The following is a 22,695-nucleotide window of genomic DNA, read 5'->3' as shown; positions in this document are numbered from 1 at the left end:
CGCTACATGTTGCACGTTTTTTTATCCATGACTTCGACTTGGCACCAATGTTCCGTGGGAAATTTTAGCATGACCAAAATTGAGCTTGCTGCGACGAGTGCCCGTAGAGAATACTGATGGCGCATTCACCATCAACAGAAGCGCTCCCGCGCTACGGGAGAGGTGGCAGAGGCTGCCACGAGGTTTGGAAAACTAACGCTCGGGAATACGCTATGGCACAGCGACGTAAAAGCGTGATGAGGGATCTCTGTGATGCGTCGTTTACAAAAGGTTGGCATTGAGCAGATGTAGCTACGTTGCTAATAATAAAGCATTGGCTTTTCGATGCTCTAATACCCGACAGATCCAATGTGTGGAACTGCCTCTGTGACAACAAGGCACTATGCCGGCGTCTCCACTTCTAAAGAAGTCACTCCCGTACGGTGGCCTTGGAATGTGGCCATCCACACCAGTTCCAGGTTCCGGCCCGAACAGTTCTGCGGAGGCGCGCTCATCACAGACCAGCACATCCTCACGGCGGCGCACTGCGTGGAGTAAGTTGCCCTTTTCTGTACTTCACATTGCTGCCTAGTTTCACTTGTGCCTTACACCTGCACGTCGAGATGCCACTGAGGAAACGTTTAAACTACCTGGGATATTTGTTCCAAAATATAGGTTCGCAGCCCCAACTGTTGTCGCCGCCATCGGGAGCATTTTCGCGGAGAGAATTCTGCATCGGCAAGAAGTCATTTGCCAGATAACGTCGCTTTCAATGCAATGTCCGCTATTATTTATTTTAACGCGATAGCGTTAAGGAGCTCGTGTCGCAGAAAAGCCGGTGTCGTCGGCGTCGGTGTCGGCGTTTGCGGCGTTGACCATGAGCGATAAATCACTGCAGGCACTTCATAAATAAAAAGCAACTTCGAAGATAGGCTGTGTGGGAATCGAACCAGGGTCTCCGGAGTGTGAGACGGAGAGGCTACCACTCAGCCACGAGTTCGATGCTTGAAAGAAGTACAAAAGCGCTTCTAGTGAATGCGGTGTTGCCTTAGAAACGTGCCGTAGAAAGTTATACTGCGGTGTATATCGGTAATTACGAGCATGTAACTTACGGAAGTCGCATTTACATGAGTAGCGCAGTACGTTTCCGCAAGATTTCTTCTGTGCTTACCGCACACGCAGAGCCATCTTGCGGCAAACACAGAAGACCCCCTCCTCTCAATGTACGGCGCTGCCCCGACAGGTGGCGCGCCACGGCTGTGCGCGGACCGGTGCCAGGCGCGTCGCATGCCCCGACTCCCTCTCCCCTGACGACGCTTCGCCGTTCTCCCACACGGGTTGCAGACTCAAGCGCCGTTCCTTTCTTTAGATTACTATCTATCTCTCTGCCCGTGCCGATCACGACGTTCGGCTGGCGTAGATCGTTTCCTCCTCCGAGACACCGAGTTCTTTGGTTTAGGCCGTTTGTTGAGGCGCACATTTCGTTGCCGCGCCGAACACTGCGTTGCTCGACGCTCACCGTGTCCGATGCGGGGCGCCTCGTAAGTGCCGCTGCGCCGTAGCGCATTGTCTTACACCCCTTGGCGGGTCGACGGGAACGCTGTCGCGTTCCACTCTTGAAGGCGAAGCTTAAGCGTCCTCCAATTTTTTATTTATTTATGAATACTGCGATCTTGTACACAAGATCATAGCAGGTGGGAAACATTGTGTGAAGATACAGAATTAAAAAATGTAATTAAACAAAATTTAACAATGTTGCCCGATGGCTGCCGTGATCGTACTCGGCAAACCCGACACAGTCATTGGTTAGTGATCGCTCACCGAACTGTTTACAGATGCGTTATATGCGCGTAACGTAGAGTGCACACGAAAACGCACCCAGACATTTTCGTCACCTTTTCTTAACAAGCTCATATCGGTAAAAAAGTGTCAAATGGTAGTTAAAGTCACTCCTGTGAATTAATTTGTCCAAAGTAAATCGAGGATCAGACACTCTCGGAGAAGGAGCTCTTCTTAATGAAGTTTTCAATGCTATTGGCGACTCCAACTGATCGCTCACCACCTAGCGGCCCCGCTGAGAAACAGCCGATCCAGATACATATTTGGAGTGAAAGAGAGTGTCCTACCACGGCATGCGCTGAATGCCTCGCAGTTCTCAAATCGTCGCAATGTGGGCGCGCAAAAGCCCGAACATGAAGAATGACGTGTGCCGAAGGGCTTTTGTTGCGTACTGTTACGCGTGTCATCTCGGTGGAAAGCTAGCAATATGTGATTTCATCGTTTCTGGAAAAATGCAGACCACCCGCATCGGAGAACGACGTGGCTAAGAAAGTACGATTGGGTAAAGGTGACTGATAGCATACCGGTTATCGGAACATTTCACCCAGGTCAACCTCTTTGTTCTCGACGAGTAGACCATTGCTCTGTTTCCAGTAATTTTAAATAGCTTGCTGGTGTAACATATCGCGTAGTGTACTTTGTTCAGCCAGGCCCTTTCATAAGCTATAGCGATGCAGGCATAAGCTTCATTTACTCTTGTTCCTTTATAGTTTCCTGGTTCAGCATTGCTGTTAGTAAAGCTTTAACAAGTAGGAATATTCTCGCTCATGTACTTTTCTGTGCAGGCATGGTAAAAGGAATGTTAACTGCCTCGGAACGTCTGAAGCTGATTATGACACATATACGTTTCATAGAATGCTTTAGTTGAGCGAAGTAAAAGCAGAAGGTGCTACTTTATTATTCAACGCAGTCAGTTGCCACTTTATGTGCTCGCAGAAAATTTTGAAGCAACCGCAAAGAGGGGCCCTATAAGGTAAAACTATTCCAATATGTTTTTATTCCAATCTCCTGATGTCAAATCTGCGTAACCGCCGACGCAACCATCGGGTTAACCCGAAGGGTTGTCTGACCACACCAATCAAACGCTCTCCTCGTTCATAGGAGGTCATATTAGTTTGCTTGAAAACCGAACAACGTTGCCTACTCTGAGCAGCTTGTCTTATGTATTTGGCTGACGCGAAGCGAGGAGCACGCTCAAGTGGAGAGGGATTCTATGGGGCCGAGTCACTGCACTGAAAATCAATAATCTAATGAAGACGGTGGTGCAAGCGTCTGCGATTGGTGCGCTTTCCTTTACTTAGCTTGAGGTGGTTGGTCGAAAATCACGGCGGCATGCAACGGAAGCTTAATAATTATGCTTCAACGGATCCTCAGCAAAGAAGAATTGGCAGAACGAGGTCGTAAACGTGCCGAAAGCGCTCGAAAACATTACACGGCCATGAAAAAGTTCTATTATACGCAAATGAAGCCATGCCCTCCGGCATGTGCAAGTAGCCAGTGCCTGAGCGATGGGCAGCAGGCATCCTTTATTCCTTTCGGAACGGGGCAGCTTGCGGCTATTCAGAGGAAAATTCACTTTTGTTCGGCATATTAATGCATCCTTAATGCCTACACGTCACTTTGACGCGTGAATTTTTGCCGTTTTGTGACGTCGCGTGGCAGGCAGGTAAAGTGGGTGCAGCCCAAAACTTTTGACCAATAGCCGAGGACTAATGACAAAAAGGCATCGAATCAGAAATAACCATTTTTCTTTTGTTCGGTCAAATCATGCATAATCAGTGTGTACCCGTGATATCAGATGAGGAGCTGTCGCGGTTTTCATGACGTCGCGTGGCAGACAGGTGAGTAGGGGTGGTTCAGAAAAGTTTTTGACCAATTGTTGAGAGCTGATTGCAGAATTGGAATAGAAAAGTTTGGTAGCTTTACGTTATAACGCCCCAGCACTCGTCGCAGCTTTGCAGCGTTAGACCTGCGCACTGCGTCGCTAGTTCGCTTTCCAGCACTGCGCGCACAACTCACTTCCATTAGGACTTGTTCAAATCATTTGCAAATGATGCATTTACACTACTAATAGTGACTTTACCGAAAAGAAAACTAAGAGTTGGAAAACTGTTGGAAGATACTCAGCTTAGTCAAATTGATTGTTGTTCACTTCTCCCGTTTTACCGGGATTTGAGAATTCCTATGGGCGACAGGTACCTGCTGTGCTCCAGAGCCCGAGGCCTGCCTTAAGCACTGCGTACTGCGAACACGAACAAGTGCCTGTCCTCGGACGCAGACGACCGTATTATACATATCAGCTACGTATAAACAGTAGGTACACCCCGCCTCACAAACGGAACTCTCATTTGGTTTTATACGAAGACACACTGTTCTGATAATTTTACAATGTTTAGCGTCGTTATATCAGTGTAGAATATACATATATAGCTTCTGAAAGCACGACAGATGCTATGTGCGTCCCATTGCAACACGAGTCGCAGTGTGGAGTTGTCTGTGAATGTCGAAAACAGCCAAGCGTCGTACCCAGCTATAGCCGTGTAGCAACACCGCGAACGAGTAATTGTACCTTTCGAAGGCACGCAATGCACAGACACTTACTTTTTTGTAATTCTGACGCTCACTGGGCGGGCCGGACGATTGCACGCACAGCGCAACTATTTCCGCGATTTGGTCGCTCAAATCATTCAGACCGCTTCAATACAACCGGATCGGCAGCAAGGGATCTTTGGGCTTCCACAAAACACCTCGATTCTATGCCAAAAAAGCAAAACTTGACTACAGCTATATGCGAAAGAGCCGCCGTGAAGCTGGATGTCTTAGCCATCTTTATTTATTTAATGTTGCCAGCTCAAGTAGCGGGTTCTGGAGTTGCCAATATAATTACAACTGTGCTCTCCAAAACCATCATACGTATTAAAATAAAGATCCAGAAGCTTGCCTTATCTCGGGGTTTTCTCTGCTTTCTTTGCAGTGAAGCAACTATCGATGCTGTGCGCGTTCACCTCGGATCATGGCGGAGAAACCTGTTAGACAAGGGAGAAATCGCCGTGCCTGTAAAAGAGCTGTGCGTTCACCAAAACTACACCGGCTATGTAAGTCTGCCGCACATGCACGTGCGCGAGTGCTAAATTGTTGAAAGGCCTTTTACTAATTGACATAAATAAGACAACAATATTGTTTTAAATCCTGTCTAGATTAAATTAAAATGAAGACTGATGTCGAGAAAACTAGGAAAACAAGTGCCACAACGGAGCAGTGACAATTCAGAAGAACATGTTGCTGGCCTAGTCAGTTTCTAATGCACAGTTAACCATAAAGAAAGTATACTCGCTTAACGGGAACGAGGAAGCACGGAAGCGGAGCGCCAACTTTCGGCTGTTCATGCTATTTTGCGTCAATATCTAATATATATATATGCAAGCAAATGCGAAACTTACCGAACGGCTTCAATCGCGTTACATCCTAATGAAAGCCGGCTACCAAAAAACCCTATTTCTGCACGCAAGAGCAAAACTGATGTATCGCTAATACATCGTAAATTTTGTTCTTTAATGTGAAGAACCTGTAATAATTAGCGTGTTGCGGCGTCCCTGCTTTTTCCAAGAATCCACATCTTGACCGGTCGTGGCTCGCAATAATGTGAATTGTACTGCGTAGGCAAATGTGCTCCGTCTTTACAATAAAATAGAATATAGAATAGAATAGAATATCTAGAATAGAATCGAATAGCATTAGAATATCCCTCTCCGCTCAGCTTGCTGGCCCAGTCGACCGGGCCGATCACGCGGGACCCGCGCGGCAATCACAAGCACACTCGTGCTTTTCGACCCTGCACACCGACGAAAGCACCGATTCCGGCGCACGCACACTTCAAGTGCCGTCCTTCTACTACACTGGCCATGTACGTTATTGGAGCACGGGCCAAGAGAGGCTGCACTGTGTTTTCGGTGGCAGAGAACAAAAATACACGGAACCCTAGTCCCAGGCACTTTCACTTTAAAGACTTATTTCTTTCAGTGCACAGTTTATTGCTCTAGAGCTACTTTAAGTGATAGATTTAACTCGGACCCAACACTGATACCGCCTATTCAATGCAAAACGCAGAAATGCTGTTCTGACGTAAGCACGGGGCCGATTAAAAAAAAAATTACATTCGAGAGGTAAAGTTGAATTCTAGTTGCTGATGGGAACGAAATAAGAATTCTTAAACTAGTTTTTAGAAACTGGTAGCATCGAAAGTAGAAAAACAAAGTTAGCCAATTTGTAGCTCTGCATTAAAAACAGCATGTCTTGCGGTAATTTATTAAATGGTTTACATGGGGCGCGCAAAGGTTCTGCTCACGTAATACTAATTTATTTGAGAGTCATCTAGACTATATTGATTCTGTGGCCTTAGATGTAATGCAATTGACAAAATGGTGGTGTCCTTAGTCATGGCTGACATGAAGAATTGTGAGTTTTATCGTTTCGTTTTCTGAAAAACTTTTTATTTTTAACAATAGTTATAAACAGTTGACGGCCTCAATCAACAATTTCCTATCAAAAAGTCAATACATTTTGGCGTTTTCTTTTAGACCCAACAGACCTAATCAAATTTGCCGTAGTGGTTGCCCAGCAAAATTATTTATCCATCCCCATAAGTTCAGAGAGAAGCCCCCATAGCAGAAGCTGTTGATGTAGATCCTTGGGATATATTGGCACGTAACCACTCTTACTTGTTGGTGTTGCCTGAAAACGTGACGGGTACCCACATGGGGGGGGGGGAGGGAATTGGCCACATCGGTTTGATTGAAAAGTCCATCTAACAAAACACCAAAAAGGTGGATGAGGCAAACATTCAAAACAAGGCATTAGGTAACTAAATGCTAATAAAAATTTCTAGAGGGCCTATACCTAAATTTAGGATAAAAATGAAAATTATGCAAAGTGTCTCAGAGTCGGTACCCTAGCAGCGTAACCTTCCTGAAACTTTAATGAACTCGTGTATAGCAGTAATCATTAACCCACGGCTTGGGTCTAATTGAGATAGATCAAGGAACCACTCTGAATTATTCTTATTCGTGAGTTCTTCGATGTCGCTTTCCTTTTTCTCACTTTGCTTCTGTGCCCTTTCTGCATTTCAATTGTCGGGAAAGATGTGCAATTGGTGAGAGATATTTCGCATGCACCTGACATTGTTTGCTGTATGGGGGCCACAAAGGCCGTTCACTTACAGTCCGAGGCTTGGTAGAGCACTAGGAGGCCGATGAAAGGCCCTGTGTCCAAGACAAAAAAGTCCTGAAAGTGATGGTTAATTTTAGCGGTACATCGCTGAATTAACACGGCAAGCTGGACGAGTTTGTGATTGAACATGTTCCTATGGGTGGGCAGCGCAACCCGGAAGAAAAGGCGCTCGTATCGTGTCTTTCGTCCGGGTTGCGCTGCACACCACTAGTTATGTCGCTGGCTGCCACCGATATGACGCTGCACCAGTAGCAATCGCTGCGAACACTGCATAATGTGGCAGTGTTATCTTGTATGCTCGCCTGTTTCTTAGTCTACGCAGTGTGCGTAGGATTATAATTATGAGAGCAATAATGTCTACACTCAAGGCGCAATTCTGCCATCGCCGTCGCCGTTAGATTCCGTGTAAAGACTAAGGCCGCTAAAATCGTCGCCGCGTGCCGTGTGCTGCATGCGAGTGAAAGCGTGCGAGGGTGAGCCGGTGATCGCGGATCTATCTCGCGCACCCAACGGAGGAAAGTCGGGAGGAAGCGCGCTGTCTTCCGTCACGCGCTAGCCTTTTGGGGGAGGATAAGGAGGAGGATCGCGTTCTCTTGCGGGCAACCCGGGCGGCCGCACGCGCCCGCCCGGACCGCTGTACCTTGAAAGCCGTCTGCGACGGCGTCGCAGTCCGCCGCGCAGTGTGTTTTCGCGCCTTAGGTCGCGCTTATGCGAGACACAGCACGATGGTTAATTCGCTCGCTGCTGCTGCTGCGCTTCCTCACTCCAGCGTTTTAACAGCGAGCTTCCGCGGCCATCGAGTGAGATGTGTTCATATTTGCTTGTGCGCGCGCGTGACATGACGCTTGTTAATCTAGTTAGGACGCCCATGTTTACAAGTTCATGCGGCCGATGAAACTGCTATCCTTACTTAGTAGAGCTAATCGCCTTTCGGGTGAAACTGCGACTTTGTTTTGCGGTGTTCCTTCTCGCCTGTGATTGCTTGTTCCTTATCGTACGCGTCTCATTTTGCACTTATAGGTATAGTTATAGTGGGAAAGGACGTGACGCCGCCACAAACGCATGAACACTCCTATAAAACAACCTAGTCAAACTCGACACCACGCAACTACTGCGCTATTCGGGAAAAAATAAAGGCACACCAATGGCCGTAGCCATGCGGAACTCAGGACTGTAGGCAAACAGAGCTTCGTTCTAAATATTGCAATCGCATAAAGACAGTGATTGTTTGGACACAAGGGCAATATTGTACAATTAGTGTACCTGCAGGGGGGTAGCATTCATTTTTATTATAATATGTAATAAGAGCACAACTTAGAACTGAGGGGGGGGGAGTGACTACAAAAAAGAAAGAGAACAACGAATAAGGGCCCCCATTGCTGAGGTGTCACCCTTCGGAAGGCCGGTGAAATTCTTTTTCGGCAGGCACACTTCAGTTTTAAGTGCAGTGCATGCTCTTGTACTATCTGGAGTTGATCAGACTTCTTAGTGGGTAGTGATATTCTGCGCCTGTAACATGTGATTGCGGCAAACTATACTGCTTGCACTGACCTAGGCTGCACGACTTGAATAAAATATTGACGAGCTGCGGGGAAGCAGCTTTACACGCCAATGAAGTCTCCTTTGGTCTCACTCAACGCTATATGTCATGTATCTTGCGAAATAACTTCCCCCAGGCGATTAAAAATGCCCGAGAAATTACCCGGGACTCTGATAACGCCACGTTTATGCGTTAATTGCTCTTTCCTATGAACGGCAGAAAAATAACAAATAAACGGCGAGATGTCTGGTCGCTTCTTTTTCTTCTATTTTCTGGGCATTTTTTTGCGTATACCACATTTGTGTCCTTGGGGTGCCAATTTAACTTATTATGTCGTGTGAGATTAATGCTACATTTGAGTTTGTTGGCCGCGCGACATTTTTGTGTCCAGCCCTCGGTGTAATTATTCTGGCGCGCAGTTATTCAGATGGCCGCCTCTAAGGCATTTAAACGGACTTGAGTTATGGGAGGCATGCGCTGTTAAAGATTTCTTGATAAACAACTGCTTGTTAATGGCGAGAAAGGCTGCAAGGTGCTCGTGCTCGGTCCAGAAGAACATTAGGAAACTGCTTTAGGCAGGCTTGCCTAGTTCGATCATCACCCCCATGCTGTTTTTCCAACAGGCCTGCGACATATTTGTTGTCGTCGGTGCGAATATTGCTATCTCACGATCGATGAATCTGTAAATTAACTATTATTTAATTATTTAGTGACGGTAAACGTAGCTCCCACACGCAGGTTCTGGCCCGATAGAACCTGGCAAGATTCCTATGGCCGATGAAGTAACAAGCGGTTTTTTCACGAAGTGCTGTATTTTTGTAAATGCTCTGACAACATCTATGATGTGAATATTTACTTTGAAGGGAGTTTCTTAAATCAATAAAAGATTGTTGTCGGTGGTCGCACGCCTGCCTCCTAAGTAAATATTGTACCTACGAGTATAATTTGGCGCCAGCGTTCCTCGGTATTTTGAGTATCGCCAATTATAAAAAATTATTGCGGTTTACGTGCCAAAACCACTTTCTGATTATGAGGCACGCCGTAGTGAAGGACTCCAGAAATTTCGACCACCTGGGGTTCCTTAACGTGCACCTAAATCTAAGTACATGGGTGTTTTCGCATTTCGCCCCCATCGAAATGCGGCCGCCGTGGCCGGGATTCGATCCCACGACCTCGTGCTCAGCAGCCCAACACCATAGCCACTGAGCAACCACGGCGGGTATCGCCAATTTAGCGACCTTAAGAAGGCATACGTGTTCAAGTCTCTTCATTACACTTTTTGCCAAGGCCGAATCACTGCGTCATAAACATTAACTTGCTCGCATGAAACGAGCACTGAACAGCTGGCTTTTTCTCAAAAATTTGGTCGCTGCGCTAAAGAAACCGCAAGTGAAAACGGCAGCTTGACATAAGGGAAGGCAGGCATGGTATGACACGCGTCTGATAACCTGTGTAGACGTTCAAAATTGTTATTGCCTGCCAAGAAAATGCGCAAGGCAGTAGGATGCCGTACAGTAGCAGACCACTTTTGCCGGCTGCTCTGATTTCTTGCTCATTGGTGGGCTTTAGCGCTTCTCCGCGTGTGCGATATCTGAACGTTCCTGGTGCCTCTGTTGCATACGGTGATAGGGCCCGCAGCAGGGGTCGCACAATTATTGCAAGCAATTAGGCTGTTGCTACTTGCGAACATGCGGCCAAGAACGACATGCGCCGTGGGACGTAATTTCTTGTTGATATGTGCAGCGCAGAATACTGCCATCGAAACTTTCCAAAGTAGGACACTCTCGTTTGCGTGCACCATATTTAGTTACGGAAAGGAAGGGAACGGTTTCCTCGAACGAAAAAAAACAAAACGAAGGCAATGAGCAGGCGCTGTCGCTTTAACATATTTATTCTTTTCTTCGTTCTTTCGTTCTTTTACCACCTTTAGCGTAACTACCTTGGCAGATTACCTTAGAGCTCACACGGTAGTCTTTCACATCCGAACCACAGCTTTTGCTGTGTTCAGTACCTTCCAGATTATATATGTTAACAGTTTTGCTATGTCGCTGCAATTACAGGACAATGACATCGCGATCATAAAGCTCGCTGAGCCCGTCAACTTCACAAGTACTATCAGACCGGCGTGCCTGCCTGAAAGGAAGGAACATTCTCCAACTGAGACGGAAGCGTATGCCACTGGCTGGACGGTCAGAAAGGGTGAGTGGCCCCTTGACCTACTTATCTTCAGCAAGAGAATCGCGACTCGACTCGGCGTGATATTACATGGGTATTTTAATTTGCGCGAAACGCTAATTTTTCCACAGGGGGACACAGGTAGGGGGAGAGCCATAAGGACGCAGTTCAAGAAGCTTCTGTGCACCTCGAAATCAATGAAATGCGTTTTAATATGTGTATGCAGCAAGAAATGTGCTCACTTTTTTCACTAATAATAAAAAAAGCTAAATTGTTGCAGCATTCATCGCGAACGGGGAGGAATAACTCTGAAACTACTCGAGCAGAAAATAAAAAAAATTACCGTCAAGAATGGAAACAGAGGAAGGGCTTAAACAACCATCTTACGGCATTCAAAAGAGTGCCGATAAAACGAATGTCTACCTTTGTCCAGTTTAATGTAAGAAGCGATATGACTCGTTTAACAAGTCGATAAATCTGTCATTTTTGTAATGACACTGCCTGAAATTTAAAGAGGTATTTTTTCTCCGCCGGTGTAGCTAAGTGGCTGTGGCGTTGTGCTGCTAAGGCAGATATCACGCGGTCGATCCTCGCTGCGGTGGCCGCAACCCGACAGTGGCGAATCGCACGAACACTTGCGCACCGTGCATTGTGCGCACGTTAAGGAGCCCGAGGTGGTAACAATTTGTCTAGAATACCCCTCTACGGGGACGAGCAACACTGGAAATGAATTGCAACAAATGAATGCGGAGCTTAACCGAGAAAGTGTTAAACAGGAGTTGAAGAGTGATATAGAAAACACTAATATTATGTTTAATAGCCTGTTAAGGGAACAGGAATTCCGGACCGCAAGTCAGCCACTAGAGTCTGTAAAGGAGTACTTTTATCTAGGTCAATTACTCGCAGGGGACGCTGATCATGTGAAGAAAATTTACAGAGGAATAAAAGGTGTTGGAGCGCATACGGCAGACATTGTCAGATCCTGAACAGAAGCGTGCCATTATCATTAAAAATGCGTATAATCAGCGCATTGTACCTGCGCTACCACACGGGGCAGAAATTTGGAGTCTGATAAAAAAAAAACTCGAGGACAAGTTAAGGAGCGCGTGAAGAGCGATGAAATGAGCAAGGTTAGACGTAACGTAACGAGACAGGAAGAGAGCGACGTAGATCAGAGAGCAAACGGGGATAGCTGATATTGTAGTTGACATTAGGAGAATAAAAACGGGCTCGCCATCGCGGCCCTACGATAGTGAATATCCAGCTAAACTTTGGAAAATCACCACTACAACAGCTGAGGGGGTAGTAGTAATTTTAATTTAGAGTATTCTTAGCATTGGGAGTATCGGTAATTTCACAGAACGCGCCCGCTTATAGCGCTGCTGCAACAACATTGAAATCATGTTGCTATGCTGGTTCCTTTATAGGCCAAAGGCTAGAGATGTCGGCACTGCCGTCGGCGCGGCAGCTTGCGCGACCGTAATATTTACGAGAAAACGTATGTGGGGAGCGCTATGTGCTTAACATTGTTATCAAGAGTGCCTTACCATCAATTGTGTCACTCGGATTTTTGTTTTGTGGTTGTTTATTCTTGAAACGTATGCTGCTCTGTGTGTTGTACGCGTGATTGGAAATAATGTATGCGCTGTTTGTGCTTCGCTTGGATTTGTGCTTGAAGCCTATGCCTTATGGGGGTATGAGCCACTGTTCTTGGCCCTGCACTGGCGCCTGGATTGAGCCATATTGTTGCTGACGGACGCAGGTACAAAGAAAAAGTATGCCGACCAACTTCAGGCTAAGAGCTTTGTTGCAAAAATGGAGCTGGGCATGCCGTATTATGCGTTTGTTAGGCAACCAGTGGACCATTATAGTTACAGAATAGCTGCCAAGGGAAGGGAAGAGCGATCGAGGACGGCAGAAAACTAAGTTGGATTATTTGGTTCCAACTTGAAGACGCAAGTTGGAACCATCTTACGCAAGGCAGGGCTCATTGAAGATCGCAAGGAGAGGCTTTCGTACTGCGGTGGACATAAAAATAGGCTGACGATGGTGATCCCCCTACCTGGGTGCCCCATAACAAGATCGTAGTTTCAGCACGTAATACCCCAGAATCTGATCTAACTTACCGATATAGTGATAGGGAACCATTTTTTTTTTGTTCTACTGAAATATTTTTAATGGATGTCTTCTTAAATTGCTGTTCCAGTGAAGGAAAAACATCGAACGAGAAGAATGCTGCAGGAACTGAAGATGATCCTAATGAACGAGCACCACTGTTCCAAATACTTTGACATCAGCCTACCGGAAAACGTACTCTGCGCATCGCACATCTATGGCTCACTTTGTGAGGTATACCCATTTCACCGTATGATCCCTAGTACTGCTTACCCTGTTGATTATATCAGGCAGGCGGGCGCATCTTTTTAGTATTTGATGCTGAACATCTATCATTTGCTACTGGATAAGTTCCTTAATATATTGCGTCGATTTACTCCCACATCGCATATGAGAGAGAGGGGGAGGGAAACTGAAGTCACAAAGGAGACTGAATATATCTAAAAAATTCTTAATATTTATACATCGACAGAAAGGAAGAAGGAAGAACTAATTAAATAGAGCAGTAGCTGTGCCCACATTCGGGCGCCCATCACCACTAAGCGGTCGCTGAGTGCAGTCCATTTCCGAAATAGTAGCAATGTCCTCTTTGTTTTCTGTGCCTGCGACGCATGATGAGACAGATTAAGAATATTTCTACGCTAATATTGCTTTGCAGAAGGCCAGGTTATCGCGCCTGAAGAAAGTCGTGCAATATGCTAACACGTACGAAAGTACGTAAAAAGAATGACCATGAACTAGATTCCTGTGCGAGGTGACAATGGATGCTTTCGCAATAAATGACAAATACTGCGGGATTGCAATCGTCAGTGAGGAGCAAGGGACCTTACAACGTTACTGCCGTTTTACAGACACTTTATAATTACTATCTTCCAAGCATGGTGTCAAAGTACATAGGGACATAGACTCGATGCCTTGTTACAAGAGCTCTTAGCTGATATTGTTTATTGGTAACGGAAAGGTTGCATTTTGGCACGTTCTACTTCCTAACTTTATTTTAAATGTGTAAGCCCAGCATACAGTATACGATACGTACAATATTCAAAAGAAATAGGCAACAGTACAAATTCGGTAATATTCGATGAAATAACGAAGAAACGATTTTGGCAGAACCCATCTCACGATGAATGCCGCCGTTAATGCGATTAGCATAAAAGTAATGTGATGACACCGTGTTGTCAAATTCTTCATTTCTGTGTAAACATCTTCCTTTCTGTAGATATCTTCCTGACTCCTCTACAGCTCAAATCTCCTAGCTTAGAGCATGCTCATGCCCTACTCTGTTCCCATCACTTATTTCTCCACACTCGCCTACGTTTGATGGCGACTTTTTGGCTTTTCTGTAGTGTACCTACATTTTTTTGTTCCTGATGTCTTTTCTTTGTGCCCATTGTTTTGCTTTTCTTGTGTGTCTACCCAGTGGAAGATGCCCATTCTGGAGAAATGGCCAAGAATTGTCACACAGTGTGTGTCACATGACGAGTTGCATATACCCGGTCTCCCATGCCGTCTATTCGGGTACATATCTAGTGGCATAGTAGTAGCCCAAGTTGGCGGGAGAAATGTTAGACACGGAGAAACGTACAGAAATATGTGTGAAGTTTCCAAATGATGCTATTCAAATTAAGACAACATAACTGAAGTGTTGCGAAGAAGTCACTCCACAGTCGCCACGATAATTGAGGGAACGCCCATTCTCGGCGTGGTCTTGACGTCGAGTTCATTGTGCCTGGTGCTCACGTGCATTAATTCTACTGTTTTCCCTGCGATGATGGCGACCTGCGGCCGGCGACCAGTTTGCGCTCTTCTGCATGCAACGCACTATGTTTCCTCTCTGCATTGGCACCTTTGACTTTCTAATGCGCTTCTGCAGCGGCCCGAGCCTTGCTAGGTAGGATCATCGGTTATTAAGGTTTATGGCTTGGCGGCTATGAACTGCCTGCGCGATATTGTCATGATGTGAAGAAAAGTTTCCGCTTATAGGTAGCTGAATGCTTGAAACTCACAGACAGCTGCTTGGCAGTTTTCTAGTTTGCACTTCTGAGCATGGCCGTACCATTTACAGGACTCTAGTGTGGTTTACTCTGTTATTCTGCACTTCACAATGATGCGCATATGCACGTGCAGCATCCGTTGCCCACAAATCTGTGTCCCGTGTGACTGACGTCAGAAATAATCAGCCTTTAACTTCTGCAGTAAACTTGAGTATTCAACGTATAAATCAACAGCGACTAGCTGGCGCATATGTTACGCACTTAGTACGCTGGGGCCACAGCGTTGCACTAGCTCATTGAGCTGTTTCGACATTTCCCACGTTCAAATCCAGGAGACTGCAATGTCCGGTATTCCTTTTGAACAGCAATTTTCAAAAGTTATCACCGTCGGCATTGCCATGTTATTGTAGGAGAAAAGCACCTAACAGCCGTCACTGGAAAGATTGTGTGCGGCTACTTAAGGCCTGGGAACTGTCATTCACCCCGTGCATGAGAGTGCGCTTCCTTGACTGTCAGGATCATGAAAAGAGTCAGAAATGCTTGTGAATTGCATTACAAAGGATAAAAAAAATTATCGAGGCAAGCATAACAAAAAGAAGAGAGCTGCAGTTTTTGGTAACTTGCGTTTTGTTTTCCTTTTTTTGTGCGGGGCATTTGTGTATGATATTTCAGAGAGTTCTAATTCATTTTGCCAGCCAGCAAAACAGGAGGAAGGAAGGTAACTCAGGAGATTTAGTGCGATTAACCTGTCCTGACTCCTGCCGTGCACTCGGTTTGAATGCTCAGTTTGCAATAATTCGCAAGGAAGTGCTCCGTGGAGCTGGCTGCCATAGCTTACTTTATGACCCGGCCAGGATTCCATCACATTTAACAAAGCAAAATGCACCTCACTGAGTTATCCGTGTCGGCCCAAAAGAGCACCGCAATAAATGTGGTCGGAATTGAATGAGCAAAATTATACTTCTTTTACACTCGAACTACATCTGTTACCACAAATGCGGTCGTCGCCTAAGCGCACAGTTGCCATGTGGCATAGACCTTTGCGCAGGCGGTTCTATACTCGTAAGCAATAATAGCTCTGCCGGTAATCTTTGTAATTGCCTAAACTTGTCCGTAGTGATTACGAGTCTAATAATTCACTTTCAAATAAATTGCTGTACAACAGAAAAAGAATTTCTGTGGACGTGTCAAGCCAATCACGTTCGCTCATTTATGTGACATTGCGGCCGAAGCGAACGCCTCTCATTATCGCCATCCCTCCGGGCCTATGTTTTTGTGCACGAACAGTTTCTGGGAGGAGCTTCCATTGGATTTTGAGCTCATCTCTCAAATTGTGGTAGGGGAGCAACACTGTCTTAGGGAAATGACAGTCATGTCGCCCCTCAGTTAAGAAAAACTATACCTTGTGAAGGTCGTGCTAAACCTGCTTATATGTCCGCGCACAATTCTGAAACTGAGAGTATGCCGAGCATCCGCTCCAACTTATCGTCGCTGATTCGGAGTTACTTCACGAAATTCCTTCACCCTTGTGACTTTTTAGTTTGGACAATCGTAATATTACCAGTGATACCTTTCGCAGTGCTTGTCTTCTGGAGCAGGACCCCACAACTACAAGGTGTGCATCATTTTTGAAAAGTGGTGGGGAAGCAGCTATGAAGAGGCAGCCAGCCGTAGAACTCTATAGAACATCAGAGCGTAAACCAAAATAGAGAATATTTGTGATAATTCAAAGCGGACAGCCATACTTTTCGAAGCCATATGAGAGTGTCTAAAAGGAATGAGTTTAAAAAGGAAAACATCTGACATAAAGACGCTTGGTACATAAAGAGTGAGAACAGTGCAGAAAGAACTGAGTATTCATCAAAATAAATGAGCATATACCCTGTGTTTCCGCGAAAACTTCCAAAATGAATATTTCTTTAGATTGCCTGTGACAGATAGCCTAATTTTAGTCCATGAGGTAATCTACTCCAAGAAGCGAACATAACTAGCATCCAAAATTCAAGTGCATAACCGACAAATTTACAATAATTCAATAATTATGTTTTTAACTAAGTGATAGCATATATTTCAATGTGCAAACTCTAGCTGGAGAGTTCGCAAGGTGGATCTATTTGGAACGAATTCTCAAGATCACACCAGTTTCGATGTATTATTTCCAGAACTTTGCGGATAAGTCCATTGGTGTTCCAGTTTATTTTGTGCTTCAATGCATAAAACGACGAAGTAGACCAGCTGATGGACTAGAATTGTGCTATCTGCCCTAGTCAATCTGAAAAATATTTTGAGTGTTCGCGGAAAGACATTGTAGACGGAAATGCAAGACGTCTTCTGCTTCATGGATAGTATCGATAAAACATAAATGTATTTACGACAACGAGTATAAAAATATGGCTAGAAAAATGGGCCACCAACAAAAGGGTGAGCATGCTCTGAAGGGAAATGACTTTGTGAACGTTTCAGCTTAGCCTATGATCATAACGATACACCAAAAAAGACTAAAAGAAGTGAACATGCTTTACGGCACGTGCCACCACCCAATTAAAGAACAACAGGTATAATAAAATATCCACGAATAAACACGGCCACCATGGGCATTATTCTGACTTTAGTGAAAGATGCGCTCTACGGCGTTTAGAACTCTCGTGGGTGAGATGTGGAGCCCAATTCTGTCCCTCTGTGAAGCTTCTGAAGCAGTGTGGATATAACAACAGGTCGACCATCTTACAGTGAAATTGCTTATGGTTAGCGTTACATGCATTTTTGGTGTGCGTCAACAAATCTGTAGCTCCAAAAACTATCATCGTAAGCAATGGCTCGTGCCACTGCTCGCGCGTTCGCCGTCGCCGTCTTCCACAGCTAGCTCCATTACCGCTCATCATGCCAGCGTTCCCATATTGTCACTCCGTCTGTGAAGACGCTGATGGCACTGGCTCAGTGCCAGCCGGTGCGGTTATTTCGGTCTCATTCTTTGCCTCAGTATATCGCGGAACGAAGCCATCATTATATATAACGAATGTATAACACGAACAAACGCGGATGTATAAAATTAAGTGTGTGTGCGTACCTTTTGTCACGATGACACCGATCAAGAATGGGTTCGTACCTTTGTTCAAAATCATGTGTCACCTCTGTCCTGTGATACGCAGCTTCGCTGGTCGTCTACCGTCATAGAGTGGAATGACTCATGATTTTTCTCTTCGAAGGAGCTGCGTCTACACGAATGCGACAGAAACGTAACGCATGTCTTAGCGCATCAAGGTAACGTATACACGTGACTCGTCCCACTGAATTCTCAAACAAGCTTGAGCCTGCTTCGGCGAGCGCGTTTTGCTCGTGAGTGGAGGAGAGCGGACGCCGGCCGCCACCTGAATTTCCCTCGACATGATACGTTAGCGTTTACATGTACCGCGTCAGGCAGTTTACTCGTTCTCCAACTACTCCCCTGGTGCATTAACGCTATTTGCCTTCCTTGCACATAACGACCGCTTACATGAACGCCAAATGCCACATGTTGCACTCATGCAAACACCGCTACAGACACGCCAGAGCATGTGCAGCGGTTTGAGCCCTGTGCGTTTGGTTTCATTGAGCAGTCACTGTAGATTACTGAGCTCATGCCATAAAATATTTAGCGGCACTACAGACTGTTGAATGAGACATGAGCATCACTAGCAAATCAATGCGAAAAAATTGCATGTTTTTCCCCGTGCAGGGAGACAGCGGTGCTCCAGCGATGCAGAATATCGAAGGTCACTGGTATGTTCAGGGAGTGCTTTCCGGCGGCCCGCTGAAATGCGGCGACGTAACGCTGCCCATGGTCTTCACGCGGGTCTCCAGCTACGTGGACAGCTTCATATACCCGTATCTGCGTGCCAGAACGTTCAATCGGAAAGTGCAAGTGTGCATGCTCACGTGAAACAGCGCGCTTCAAGTGTGCGTAGACTTCGTGTTACTTGCTGTGTGGACAAACGCAGAACTGGTCATCCCCCATGTGCCAAATTTCATTTGCTCACCTACCTAAATTAAAATTTTTGTTACACGATGGAAGTGCATATGTTGTGTTTTGCTCCCATAAAGGTACAGCTCCTCCCATCCCCCGAAGAAAAGAAAAGGAGAAATTCACAAGTGTCGTTTGTAGTGCTGCATACAATCTGGTATACCCGCGCTCGACAGCAATCTTTTATATGTCTCTTTTTTCGTTTCGGGAGGATTTCCTGCAAGATATACGAGGAGTAAAACAAAATCAGATGAAAGTTCGTAACCCTGACAAAATTGACTTTAGACTGTCTATAGAAAGTCTATATACTGTCTATGGGTGAAAGTCGATAAATTTTCTATTTCTTTTTGTCTGTACGCAGTCTATAGACGCTCTATAGAAAAAAAGTCGATGTGGTGTTTGTTTCATTTTTCTTTACTTTCCCACAACAGACACCTATAAACGAAAGTCGATACAGTCTCTATTTATTTTTGTCTATTGTTTGTCTCTAGACTTTCTATAGACGAAAGTCGATAATGTTTCTATTTCTTTTTGTCTATTTGCAGTCTATATACGGTCTATAGAAAAATACGATAAAGTGTTTGTTTCTTTTTTGTCTACATCCCCTATTTTGTCTATTTATAGACAAAGTCGATACAGGCTCTTTATTTTTCTCGATTATTTATGTATAGACTTTCTATAGACGAAAGTCGATAAGATCTCTACTTCTTTTTGTCTGTTCACAGTCTATATACGGTCTACAGAAAAAGTTGATAAGGTGTTTGTTTCTTTTTTGTCTACTTCCTCTTTATAGACTATCTATAGACGAAACTCGATACAGGCTCTATTCATTTTTGTATACTATTTGTCTGTGGACTTGCTATAGACGAAAATCGATAAAATTTCTATTTCTTTTTGTCTATTCGCAGCCTTTAGATGGTCTGTAAAAAAAGTCCATATGGTGTTTGTTTCGTTTTTTCTATATCCCACCACATACACCTATAGACGAAAGTCGATACAGTCGCTATTTATCTTTGTCTATTGTTTGTCTATAGATTTTCTATAGACGAAAGTCGATAAGATTTCTATTTCATATTGTCTATTTGCAGTCTATAGATGGCCTATAGAAAAAGTAGAAAAGGCTTTTGTTCCTTTTTTGTCTACTTCCCTTTAGAGACTACCTATAGACAAAAGTCGATACAGTCTCTAGTTATTGTTGTTCATTCTTCGTCGTTAGACAGTCTATAGACGAGAGTCGATAAGGTGTATATATCTTTTTGTCTAGTCCTACTCTACGTAGTTCTTCACAAACACGCAGATGTACACGTTCACGTACACACACACAGATCCACCCAGCCACCCACCCACACACACACGCACAAGCGTGCGCACACACACACACACACACACACACATAAATAAATAAATAAATAAATAAATAAATAAATATACACGCATATATGCGTGTGTTGCTACGTGACCGGCTGCTCGAGTCACATTGCATGTGATCGCGGGCTTCTTCACGCTCGGAAAAACACTTCTATGGAGCACGTGTTGAGCAACAGAAAGCTGTATCGGGAGTTTCTAATGTTGCTCTTGAATTTTATAATTGAGAACATTCATCTAAATAATATATTTGAGAAATTAATTAGGACTAATTATATATTTAGGGGAATGCAAAAAAAATAATCTGAGTATCTCCAAGTGATGGGAAAACAACGCTACCTTGGTTCTCTCCAGCTACGTAGCATTTGCACATGTTAAAGTGTGCCTCAAGTTAAGTGTAACACCCCGTATACTTCTTTGCAACTCGAATTATTTTCCACGGTTTCCTGTATCACCACCGGTGAAGGCCATAGGGTGTGAGATAAAGTAGGAAGATGAAGGCCATAAACGTGAGATGAAGTATGAAACAGCCGATACTGTAAAATTCTTATTGCTTCAGGTTTACATAGCATCAATAGAGTGACAATAGACAAAAATAGTTAACCTGGGCCTAACCGGTGTACCCTGTAACCAAGCGCAGGTACCGGTGGATAATACGGAGCTGCGTTTGATATAAACCACTGAAGTTGTATACTACTGAGATTGCTAGAGAGCCTATTTGTAGACTTGAGCATACCCATAGTGTATACCTCCGCATTTGTTCACCACATGATATGATCTACGCAGTCGTCATACAGTTGTCATTGCATGACTTTTGCGGTAGTAGAATAAAGAAAGCAAAATGCCGATCCAATTGCGATTATAGATGTTATGAACTCCAACTTTAGCTACAAGCGGATTCCAAACAGGCGTCAAGCTAACAGCACAGAAACTCGTAATGTTTGTAGCTGACAACGCGGACTTTGTGAGTGTGCGAAGAACCAATGTCGCGCATGTAGTGTGCGCGTTGTGTGTCGTCCAATTCTCAGATACTTTTCATATTGACTTCTTATCTCGGCTGCATCACTAACATCGGGCGGTTTTTTGTTGACTGATATCCTGCACTATAAGCTCATCAAAATATCTCATTACCTTAAATTATGTGCCAAATTGCCTGAGCTAACCATGTATTTCGCAGGTGGTATGCCTGCGCGGCCACGCATATGAGCACCTCGTTGCCGTACTGATTGTTTTGTCCTAGCATTTGATCGGAAAATTAAGGCTAACATACGTGCGGGCATCACATTTGGTGGTACGCTGGAAGATATGCTACAAATGGGCTGTATTAGTCGTCGTCGCTGGCAATAATGCAAGCGCCTGAAGGGCCCTGTAGCGGCTTTTACAAACAGCGCGTTCATCCATGCGCGCGTTCCAGTCTCATACGATAGTCGACGGCGTTTCTAATACAACCTGCCAGCGCATTTCCTTTGTCCATGAAAAAAAAAAGGATGAAAACTAAGAGAAAGAGACAAAAAGAAAAGAAAAAGTCGCTCAGAATCCTCGGTGCACTCGTGCCCTGGCGCGCGGAGCTCTTGCGCATGCGCGGCGGTGCGCCATCTGTCAGCGTCAATTTGAATTCTCCACGAGTGCTAAAGGCACGTAAACGCTTTTAGCGGTGTGCGTTGTCTGCCTGAACGTTGGTGTCTGTGTATGCGTGTCTTCTTTGTGGCATCACACGTCAACTACACTGAACGGTAAGCTTTAGCAAACACGTTTTGCGTCAATAGGTCATGATTATGTGAGCGCATTTCGTAGCGCGAAGCGGCTGCATGTAGCGCAGGCGACTCAGGTATAGTGTCGGTTTGTCGATGTAATTTGATAACGCGCTCTTGTTCTCGCTTCTACTATACGGAATGTTTTACGGCGAGCGATTAATAATAATAATAATATTTGGGGTTTTACGTGCCAAAACCACTTTCTGATTATGAGGCACGCCGTAGTGGGGGACTCCGGAAATTTTGACCACCTGGGGTTCTTTAACGTGCACCTAAATCTAAGCACACGGGTGTTTTCGCATTTCGCCCCCATCGAAATGCGGCCGCCGTGGCCGGGATTCGATCCCGCGACCTCGTGCTCAGCAGCCCAACACCATAGCCACTGAGCAACCACGGCGGGTGGCGAGCGATTACTCGGGCTTGTTGATTTTAGCGTTATAGTTTACGTCTGCAAAAAGGAATTACACCTTGTTTTAACTTGATACTGAGCTGCCACTAAGCGGATTGTGTGTGTTGGGCAGCCAATGTGGTAGATCTCATATCGTGGCGCTCGATTCGGCCGCGATGAATGCTACGCCGCATGTGTTGTGAAATTCTCGTGACACGCTTTACGTGTATATCTCGAAATTGTGTTAGCATGAAGAATTTTCAAACAGCCATGTATAGTTGAATAACTGCTAGCGTACTCGGATGAAAGGCCGTGTTTGA

At 45.0% G+C, this 22,695-nt stretch overlaps 1 protein-coding gene across 1 annotated transcript; it reads left to right on the top strand.

Annotated features, from left to right (window-relative positions):
* The first annotated feature begins 348 nt into the window (after positions 1 to 348).
* Positions 349 to 18,787, top strand: LOC139055705 (chymotrypsin-like elastase family member 2A). The gene is made up of 5 exons (XM_070533240.1): positions 349 to 533; positions 4,793 to 4,913; positions 10,645 to 10,783; positions 12,966 to 13,108; positions 18,584 to 18,787. Exons 1-5 carry the CDS (start codon positions 349 to 351, stop codon positions 18,785 to 18,787), a joined length of 792 nt encoding a protein of 263 aa, XP_070389341.1.
* Positions 18,788 to 22,695: the final 3,908 nt, after the last annotated feature.

The sequence above is a fragment of the Dermacentor albipictus genome, chromosome 2 (assembly GCF_038994185.2).
Source record: "Dermacentor albipictus isolate Rhodes 1998 colony chromosome 2, USDA_Dalb.pri_finalv2, whole genome shotgun sequence".
Taxonomy (NCBI): domain Eukaryota; kingdom Metazoa; phylum Arthropoda; class Arachnida; order Ixodida; family Ixodidae; genus Dermacentor; species Dermacentor albipictus.
The sequence above is the reverse complement of the archived record's forward strand: the minus strand, read 5'-3'. Positions and strand labels throughout refer to the sequence as shown.